General features: G+C 42.5%; 1 protein-coding gene across 2 annotated transcripts; it reads left to right on the top strand.

The window, feature by feature from the left end:
• Window positions 1-5,494: 5,494 nt before the first annotated feature.
• LOC147250048 (diencephalon/mesencephalon homeobox protein 1-A-like) lies at window positions 5,495-10,155 on the top strand. Of its 2 annotated transcripts, none has more exons than XM_086223834.1 (5): window positions 5,495-5,726; window positions 7,475-7,641; window positions 7,835-8,029; window positions 8,163-8,610; window positions 8,812-10,155. In XM_086223834.1, exons 2-5 carry the CDS (start codon window positions 7,489-7,491, stop codon window positions 9,231-9,233), a joined length of 1,218 nt encoding a protein of 405 aa, XP_086079960.1. In that variant the 5' UTR covers window positions 5,495-5,726; window positions 7,475-7,488; the 3' UTR covers window positions 9,234-10,155. The 2 variants fall into 2 exon arrangements, with proteins under 2 accessions (XP_086079960.1, XP_086079961.1); XM_086223835.1 differs by having other exon boundaries at window positions 7,475-7,642; window positions 7,851-8,029; window positions 8,812-10,154.
• Window positions 10,156-11,012: the final 857 nt, after the last annotated feature.

Below are 11,012 nucleotides of genomic sequence, written 5' to 3' on the forward strand. Positions count from 1 at the left end.
ATCTTCTATAAGCGGTGTGTGTGTGTGTGTGTGTGTGTGTGTGTGTGTGTGTGTGTGTGTGTGTGTGTGTGTGTGTGTGTGTGTGTGTGTGTGTGTGTGTGTGTGAGTGTGTGTGAGAGAGAGAGAGAGAGAGAGAGAGAGAGAGAGAAAGAGGTGAAAAAAGAAATATTCCCTTTCCCTAGTGAGAATATACAAGGTTTAAAAGCCCGTAGTTGCTTACATCGGCATAGTACATTGTCTACATTTTCCCAATCTGACAGGTGCCCCTTGACAGTCCTTGTTGTTAATATTTATGATTTTCTCTCACTAATTTCAACATATCCATCTCAGGGTCTTAAAGCTTAATTTAAGACTTTAAAAAATGTCCCTGAAAGGCCCTTTTTTGGAGTTCTTGATGTCCGTTTTTTGTCACTCCTTTGGTGAAAGCCTGTCAAAAATGGTTAGCTTCTCCAGTGAAACTACTTCTTTGCATCGTAGCTCCCAGTCTTGCCCTGTGTCTGCACAATTTCTTTCTATCCTCTTGTTTCTCTCCTTTTGTTTAGATAAAGCGAGGGATTAGGAAAGATTTGCCCCCATAAAGTAGTGGTTTGATGGGCTTTTATCCCACCATGTTGCTAAAGCTGTGTAGCCCCTGGATTAGGCCCTGACAATAGGAACCCTTGTGCTGGGCCGCAGCCTAAGGGGCACAACCAAAGACCAGCTCTGAGAAAGAGGGAGGAAACAAACCTGCCAACCTCGATATGTCAAGTCTGCAAGAGAAACCGTTTAGGAGAGCGGCCCTGGCTGCAGCACGGTGTGGTGCTTCTACAGCATCGTACAGGATGAACAATAGTGAGCGTGAACAACTTGCAGCTTCTCAAGAACAGAATAACTGTCTTACTCCAAATTATTTAAAAAAAAGTTTTACAGTTGCACTCACCATTGTTTTAATATTACAAGGGGCATTCTTGTTATAAATGCTACACAGTTAATCTGTTGCCTCAGCTCTTTTAGCTCATACTTGACGCAACTACTTTCACTGTTCTTATCACGTGGTTTTTGGCTGCAACAGGCAGGCCAGCTGTTTTAAGCCAAATAAGTCTGCTAAACCCACTGTACTGGGGTAAGGATCTCTAAATAGGGTTGTCACACTACCACTGAATTTACACAACTTCTGATACCTGTTTTGATACCACAAAACATTCTACAGTACATCAATACAATATATGTATTGAAATAATGAAATATTTAAAATGGCCTCCTGCTGCAATCTGTGTTAAAGGGGTGCGGCTTGTCGCTAAAATAAAGCGAACCCATCGGTTTGACATCCAGTCTTTATCTGAATCAGTCCCCATCACTAGTGTTGTAAGAGCAACATAGTCTTTTAAAAAATAGTTCAGTGCTGCAGACACCGCTAACTTCGTGGCTACCTGCTTCACTTTACACAGTTTGCAAGCTAAACACTGGAAGGCAGGGCTTGAGGAGATGTAGCATTCTCTAACCAACATTACACCTTAACTGTGAACATACAGATGCATGTACGGTGGTGGTGCCACTGTGCTTTTATTTCAGACTGAAACAGAGAGCTTCGCTGTGCTCGAGCTATGTAAATGATCCCAACCTTTTTATCGTACGCTGGTGCAAATTGTTTCAGTTTTATAGTTTCAGTGTGTGTTTTTATCTTCAAAGAGCCACAGGCAGACCTGTTGCTGCACCTGCTGCAGTCCCTCTGGATGTTTCTCATGTCCCGTATCTCAAGCACCTATGGTATTGTCACCATTATAAAAAAATAAAAATAAAAAAAAAACCACTCAGAATCTAGGCATCAAAGGTTTTGACTACTTCACAGTAAATGCCACGATGCATGGGTCACAATGTGATTTTGTCACTATATATTGCAATACCGTTTCATATGAAATGAATCCTATTGACATTCTCTACATAGATCAAGACAAAAACAAAACTTACGGTGGGTAGTCTAATAATATATACATTACATGTGTCATCTAAGTCATGTCTTTCAACATGCACCCAAACATTTGTCTGGAACATTACTGGGGGTGCTCAGATGTTGTCCACCATGACAGTCTGTCTCCTCAAACAGTGCCATTGCACTTAGCCATGCAACGTTATCTACAGGAGCAGTGGATTTTTTTAATGTGTCATTCCTAGATTTAAGAATATCAATGCAGTATTGTGGAAAAATAAATTGTGATATATTGTAATATATGCATATATGTATGTATACATATATATATATACAGATGCATATATATATGCATGCATTTACCGTACACACATATGCACATGGCTACAGTTCCATGTTCCAAGACTGATTATTGTGAGATAAGTTCCTCCTTTTCCTTTGAGTATGTCTTGTCTTACAGCACCTGTATTTGGTGATTTGTACACATACTCAGCAACATTTAGAAACGGGGCAAATTGTCTTTTGACGCAAAGTTTATCTGACTACAGAAAAAAGGCAGCGGCGCCGAGAGATTCGTTCATTTACATTTGGTATTTGAGGAAAGTCTTAAAGGTGAACGGCACGCTAATTCACAGACAGCATTGCTAATGGCAAGCTGCTTTGTTACTCCAGTCACAGAAGTCCCATGGAAGCAGTCAACTCTAAAGCATACATCAAGATGATTAATTTCACCCAAATGAGCACAAGCTAACCTTGAATAAGAGCATGTGCAGAGGAGAGCAGCTAGAATGAAACCTAATATATTCATGAAGTTCAAGAAAACCTAATGATAAAAGTTAATGGGCTCTGAAGGCTGAAGGCGTCAACTTTCTCCTCGACTTGTTGTAAAATGCCACTTGCAGATGCAGAGAGCCATTTGAGGGGTAAAATTACAAACATCCATGCGTTATAAACCTGATTAAAAACTGAACATGATTTATAAATCGCTGCAGCTTCCCTCGGCTGAGCTTTGATTCAGGCTGCCAAAGTCCTGATGCATGGATAAAGTTTTGATATTCAGAACGCAGGCGGGAGGATGATTGAGAGCAAAGACGATAACTTCGATCTGAAGAGAGGCTTTAACATGATAAAGCTTGAATGCAGCCGGAGTGCAGAGAACAATGAGTGTGCCGTTACAATCCACAGAAATCTGAGATGAATTTGGGGTTTAGGAAGCTAGAAAGCATGGAGCAGCAGGCTGAGATTCCGAAGGTGATCTGGATGAAAGATGGTGTGTTTGAAAATGGTAAATAAAGAGATAAGTAAACACGATTCTGCATACAGGATCAGCATCACCATTGGGACTGCAAACTTCAATAATTGGAAACATTTGTCATCTTTTACAGTCAAACACAGAGCTGCAATGATTTTAATGATCAACCAATAACTTTTTAGGGAACAAAATAAATGTTTCAGTCATTTCCAGGTGAAAATCCCCAAATCTGATGGTTACAGCCCCTCCGATGTGATTATTGGCTGCCATCCTGTTTTGCAGAATTTCATATAACAAGACTTTAAACTTGATTGATCACCTTGTAACTACTGAAACTATCTATGACGGACTTGTTTTCATTGTTGGACACTATGTACAGAAAAAACTATTAATATCACCTCATTATGAATAGTACTGCTATCATCAGTCACGGTCAAAGGTCATGTGAAAGATTGAGATTCAAATCCCCAAACTCAGTTTGCGTAAGAAAAAATTTTGCATTTTAGATTCAAGGTGTGAACAGAGAATTCAATGAAATGTGTTCTGGAATGTTTATGCATAAAGACAGTGTATGAACCTCAGTGGGTCGATGGCCCCTCCATGCCTGCACAGCCAGGAGGAGCTGCTGCTACCTCGTCTGATATCAGTCTCCTGGAGGGGCCTCCTTACACTCACGTCAAACCCGACTGTCACATCGGACATGACTGAACGTAACACTCTTCCTTCTTATTTTAATGAATATTAACTAAAGAGATTTTCCTTTTTTTTCTCTTCTCTTTTAAGTTAAGCATTTTTTGTCCTCAGTGCCATACTGATGTGCATCTATATTTCCATGAAATAAATAAAAAAAAAAGCAAAGCTTAGGATGTAAAGTTGATTACTTGATTGATCTAAATAGGATCCAGCCTCACTGTATTTGAAATTTTCACCTATGGCCCACTTGAAAACCACCTGTTGCTTGAAAAAGAACACTTATATATTTGTATTCACTCAGGGATTTTCCAGACCATAAATAGCCAATTCCTACCCAATTAAAAAGGAAAAACAAGGAAGGGCCTGATCATGTTGAACTTGAGGCTCTTTCATATGAAGCAGCACATTTTCTTCCCACACGGGCTGTTGTCAGGAGTGTGAAGTTGTGAAAACAAACGTGTCCAGAGATCAAACTGAGTTTAGGATTTGAGCCCCCCACCTTTCCTTTTGTCTCTCCCCCTCTCAGAGAAAATTCAACCAAATATGCAAGCTTTACATTAAAAGGCTACTTTTCGCTGCCCTTAATTCCAACCTAAACGGTTTTTCCTCGGGAGAAGGAATCTTTTCTAAAAACCTTGAAGAAGAGAGGGGCATTATTGTTTTAATCCTCTTACCAGCAGTCATTTTAAGACATTTTTTTGGAGGGTGAAATGGCGTCTTGTCTACCCAATCCTAACCTAAATCCCTCGGGGCCGGGGAGCTGCTGGAGACAGGAGCCCGGCAGCCTGCATCTCCATCTCAGCTGCTTTCCCACCGAACCGAGGCGGAGAGACGCACAATGAGGGCTCAGAATTAACCTGAGAGTCAGAGCTGGAGTCACAGCACTCGAGCGGGCCGGGACGCTTCATTAACACCTGCGTGTGAATTCATGCATACAAAAAAAATGGGGGGAAAAAAAGGATTTGATACTATTAAATAAACAATTACACTCTCATAGAGAACTTGAACATGTTTGATTTGTCAAATTGGTGATAGTTCATTAAGGGTCGAAAATGATCAAATTAAAAATAATCACCCTTGATCAAAAATTTAAAGTAGAGGTTTAATAGAAAACAAAGGGATGTATATAAGAATGTACAATTTGAAACACACACAACCACACACGCGCACGTGTCCTTTGAATGTGACGCACGTACAAGCGGAAATTTAAAGAAAACTATAAATGAAATACAGGCCTGCAAATTCAAGTGATCATTTTATAGATCAATTATGACTGTATATGTTGTACTTCGCGTAACTACAAAAAAAAAAAAGACTCATCTAAAAACGGCAGAAAAGGGAAACTTAAAATATTAATGGGAATATTCGTGCAGGAAAAAGCAACATTGCTTTAATAGAATTTCCAAAAGAAAAAAAAAAGAAAAAAAGATTGCTTAACTCCCAAAACAAGAGCAGGTCAGGTGGCAGCAAAGTCTGCTGCACGGAGGCAGGAATAATTTATAAAGAGAGAAGTGGATGAAGAGGAGGAGGATGGGACGGTGGGCAGGGCTGAGGAAACGGAGCAGAGCGACGTGATTGGTCTACACACGCGGCGTCTCAGCTCGCGCTGACTCCACCCGGAGCGCTTTAAAGGCCGATAGATGGCAGCTGAGCATCCTCCCACATCCACAGGCACCACAGCCGGACCACGGTACGAGCAACCCGGGATACTCCCAGGATATCCGAGTAGAAGGACGAACTGAGAGAGTCGAATAAAATAATAGTAGATAATAAAATACAAAAAGATGACCAATCGCTTGCGGATATTTGAGGAGGTTTGAACGGAAAATATCTGACCGCGAGTGGAGATATTTCGACTTAAGAGAGGGTGAAAAGGTAAGAAAGTTTTGCAAGTTGCAATCTTCCCGAATTAGTTGTCTGATATTTGCCTGATTTTAAACTGAACGAGAGCGTGTGCAATTTGTGTTGTTGGTTTTTTCAGTCGTTTACTTTTCAAACTTGAAGCAGACTTCTTCTCGAGCAGCGCAAAGCACGAACACCTGCACGATCAAAACAAGTTTCAGGATCGCCTTTATGTGTAACGGGCAATAACGGAGTAGGTTACAACAAAATAAAACCATTCAGTGTGGTGACACACATGGTAACATATCTACGTCTTTGGTGAGTTTTAGTATTCCACATTACAGGAAGTTTATTTGACCGTAGGTTAATTATCACCGTGAATTTTCTGTTTCCATACATTTTTGAATGAGCTCCGGCCCCGAGGCAGTCTACAGTAAATGCTGTGTAACTTATAAATTCACGGCAATTAGCATAATGAGGTTTAAATCGGGGCCCGGGGCTATGTGACATTGTCCTGACTGACGAGCGTTATGTTGATGTTGTTGGGTTTTTTTTTTTTAAACACGTTATATCTTTAAAAAGAAAAGAAAAGAGAGAAGAGGAAAGAAAGCCAGTGATTACAAGAATCAATTTTGTAAAATGGTGAAACAAATTGTTCGGCTACATTAGAACAAATATTACATTGGTCACACGATTTGATCACACACACACACACACACACACACACACACACTGGCCCACCTTTGACATGTCAGACATGATGATAAATTAATAGCCCTGGAGTTGAAAGCTATTTGCAGCCACATTAGACAGAAGCCCCCGGGGATCGTGTATATTTCACTTGTCAGACTCAAACTGACACCAAAAAAAAAAACAAAAAAACAACCGGCCTCCACTTCAGGCCAACTCTCAGTTGGGCAGTAAATATATTAAATATTTCCTCGCGTCTTCAGCCTATACGGAGATTTCAGCGTGCACAAACATGTCTGCAAGTAAATATTTATATTCAAAATTTATTTCATTTGATAGAAGTTAACTACTCAAATCCAAATTATCAGAGTTATTTCAGGCCCCCTTTTTTTTTTTTTTTTGCAAAAGCTTAATATAAATGCATCATTACCACCTTGGCCAAGGAAAAACAAATGAGATGGTGACGATGATAATATATCTAAAATAGCAGCGACAACAACAACAGCAGTAGGAGACATTATTATTATTTGTGTTGTTTTTAATGCGTATAATTGCATTTCTAAATTATGACCATAATCAGATATTCCAGTAAGAAAATGTTAAAACAGAGAGGAAGCATCGTAAGTCCTATTTTTTAAAAATGTTTCAAGTCTCATTACTACATTTTAATAGTAGTAATCACTGCGTTTAATTTTTCATCGTTAATACGTGATTTATTAAAATAATTCTTTCGCATTTTTTATTGGTTTCCCTCAGTTCCTCTTAAATTGCTGCAGCGCTCGTTGCTTTTTTTCTGAGCTTTAAATTTGTGATGAGTTTTTATCCTATTGTTTTTTTTTAAGAGTAAACCCGCCGAGAAAAGGAAAATTATTGCTTCAAAATTCTGGTAGAAGCTGGTTTTAACAAGCTTGTCAATCACTGGGATTCTTTTTAAAATCATGACTACCGTCTCAGTTGTTGCTTGGTAAAAGATAGAATTTCAGTATTTCAACTGTTGCAAGACCCCAAAACATTACAACACAAAAGGAAAAATTCTGTTAAAAACAAACAAAAAAACAAAAAAACAGACTATCACTGTCTGTCGTCTGCAGAAAGCTGGCGGGTCATGCAGCACTACGGGGTGAACGGCTACTCGCTGCACGCCATGAATTCACTGAGCGCCATGTACAACCTCCACCAGCAGGCGGCGCAGCAGGCCCAGCACGCGCCTGACTATAGGCCCTCAGTTCACGCTCTCACCCTGGCAGAGAGACTGGCTGGTAAGAATCAGTCTCTCTTTTTTCTGTTCAGTTCCTCTCTTCTTTCCTGCAGAATTACCTGTGTGTGTGTGTGTGTGTGTGTGTGTGTGTGTGTGTGTGTGTGTGTGTGTGTGTGTGTGTGTGGTGCCTGGCTCCTCAACTGACCTTTGACCCCTCCCTCAATTAAACTGGTCCTGTTTCTTGTTTCTCAACGGCTGCACGTTTCAAGACATCATCCTTGAGGCTCGGTATGGCTCCCAGCACCGAAAGCAACGGCGCAGTCGGACGGCCTTCACAGCCCAGCAGCTGGAGGCCCTGGAGAAGACCTTCCAGAAGACCCACTACCCTGATGTGGTGATGCGGGAGCGACTGGCCATGTGCACCAACCTGCCTGAGGCCCGAGTGCAGGTAAAACCTATCATGAAGGATTTCTCCTCTGTGCTGTTTGAACTGTAAGAAGGCAAAAATAAGGGGCATTAAATCAACCGGCAAGCTGTGATGTCAGTGATCCGAGCTCTGATCTGTCAATCCACCTGTCAAGGTCTGGTTCAAGAACCGCCGTGCAAAGTTCCGTAAGAAGCAGCGCAGTCTCCAGAAGGAGCAGCTCCAAAAACAGAAAGAAGCATCGGGAGCTGCAGAGGGCTCAACTGAAGAATCCAAGACTGACCTTACCACCAGCACCACCACCAGCACCACCCTGGTTCCTGAAGCCCGCACACCTCCTCCTCCCTCATCCGCATCCTCCTGTCACTCAGAGACAGAGAGGCTAGCAGCGGCACGGCCTCAGCCTGGCGAGATGAGCGTGGAGGTGAACGTCACCTCCCCTGAGCCATCAGACAGCGAGTCAGCAGCAGAAGATACTGCTGACAGAGAGGAAGAAGAAATGAGAGGCGAGACCAGGGTGAAGATGAGGGAGGAGATGCAGGGGGAAGGGGGGTCACAACCAGGGGGCAGCTCTCCGTCCTGCAAACAACTCAGTCCCACATCCGGTAAGAGCACTGCTGTTTAAACCTCCTAACACTGTATTATTATATCAAATCACAGTTCTGCTTTCTTTTCATCATGGTGTTTGTTTCATGATATTAATTAAATACAAATACTTAAACAAAAACACAATCGAAACAAAAACTACTCCTTTACGACACCTCATTGTGTGTTAATACAAACTCCTCTCTTGTCCTGTCTCTCAGACTCACCCCTGAACTCCCCCTCCCTGCCATCTTCCAGCAGCAGCATGACAACCGGCTTGGCTCAGAGTAACTCCTATGCCTCGTCTCCCCTCAGCCTCTTCCGGCTGCAGGAACAGTTTCGGCAGCACATGGCCGCCACCAACAACCTGGTGCACTATCCGTCCTTTGACATGAGTGCACCATCCTCTCTGCCCTACTTGGGCATGAATGTCAACATGCCCTCCCCACTGGGCTCGCTGCCCTGCCAGTCCTACTACCAAACCCTATCCCAGGCCCAGCAGGTATGGAACAGTCCGCTGCTGCAGGCAGCGCCAGGCAGTCTCCCGGGAAGCCTCAACAGCAAGACCACCAGCATTGAGAACCTGCGTCTGAGAGCCAAGCAGCATGCAGCCTCGCTGGGATTGGACACGCTCCCCAACTGAAGTTCCAGCTGCTGTATTTTGCCCCCTGCTCATGACTGTGGACTCACCCGGGTCACCCTCCAATCCCCTCCTGACCCCTCACCTTCAAACAGCTACCCACTTGGAACCAAACTGACTCAAACTCTATTGAGATTTACAAATTCAGTGCTTGTTTGATTGTCCCTTATAGAATTTCTGAATGTCAAATAAACCCAATTTGACAACCGGAGCAGTTTGGCAGTAAAAAAATATCAGCCCACTTGAGGACCACAATATGTGTTTGAGAGCACTTCAGGCGCCACCCCTCAGCTTGTGGCCCTGTGATGTCAAACACCATCACCTCAGCTGTGTCCCTCTGACTTCATGGTCACCATGAGAGTGTAGCTCACCATTGGAGCACATCTCCATAAACACACACACACACACACACACACACACACACACCAGACTTCTTCAATGAAAAAACCCACAGGACTGCTGTTGTTTCTGAAAACAACTTGTGGATTCTTGGATTCTTTTTTGTTTGTTTGTTTTACTAAAGATATAGCTGCTCAAAAGGAATTCAGCCTCCTCACTTTGTCGGTGCAGAAAGTATTGAACCACAGAGCTGCAGGCCTGATTCCTGATTCAAGCATTTTCCTATAAATCATGAGAACCCATGAACTATGCATGCAGGCGCCCCTCTGAAGCATGATTACAGGCGCTGGCGTTACGCTCAAGGCAGATCTGCTATCAGAAATAAAGCACATATTGATGAATATAACACCCCACACAACAGGAGCTTTTTTGTAGATGACAGCGCTCGGCGAGATCTGTTGAGCAGCGCATCTTTAAAAGACCAAGTCTCCTTGTGACTTGAGATTAAATGTTCCATTTATATTTCAATTGTGGCTTCAAACCAAGAACAGAAATGAAATGGGGGGGGCGGAGGGGGGGGTCGGTGAAGGAGATACAAACTGATATATTTTGTTAACTCTGGTCCCAAATTGCTTTTTCTGAGCCAGTGGCTTCTGCAGAAGGATGCACATGCAGGCCGAGTCTCCATGTATTATATCACTGTAGATTCCAGATGTGTATTTCTCAATTGTTTCAAATGTGAGTAATTTATCTGTTTAATGCAAGGGAATAAATCAAACCTATGAATAAATATCTGTTTTCATTGTGTCAGTTGGAAAAGAGGATGAAAGTGTTGGTTTGTCAAACCCCAGGACCTGACCTAAAAGTGACACAAGGAAGCACAGGGAATAAGGAGAGAACACCGCTGCTTAAAATTAAAGAACCTTTCTACCAGGTGTCCTTACTTACAGAAAATTCCGATGTCTAGATATTATGGGTTGCACACAGAGATCTTTAAACTTTCAGCGATAGAAGTTAAGTCAGAGGAGGGAGGACAAACTCGCTAATGCACACGAGCATCAACACAGAATCACTCTGACAGGGAACCCAAGAGAAAATTAAAAAAAAGTGAGAGAATTTGTTTAAGGTACTCTGACACTTTTGATTTCTTCACACGTTACCTTCAGCCATTTGTGGTGCAAATGTGGTTAATACGTTCATGATGATGTGTAAATAATTTAGACGCAGGGGGTCTACACCATCCTTGACGGTGAGGTTTACACACCAAACCAGGCTAGATCCTGCCACTTGTTCACCCAAAGCAGAATAACTAATCCTTAATGAAATGACTGAAGCAGTGTGTCAGGTTCTAAAGAGTCTCCAACCATGCACCCCCCCTCCACACACACACACAGACACACACACACATACACAAACCCTCTGCTCCCCTCTCCCCCTACCCTG

The sequence above is a fragment of the Aulostomus chinensis genome, chromosome 14, assembly GCF_037954235.1.
Source record: "Aulostomus chinensis isolate RoL2024-O1b breed Wild chromosome 14, RoL_Achi_v1.0, whole genome shotgun sequence".
NCBI lineage: Eukaryota > Metazoa > Chordata > Actinopteri > Syngnathiformes > Aulostomidae > Aulostomus > Aulostomus chinensis.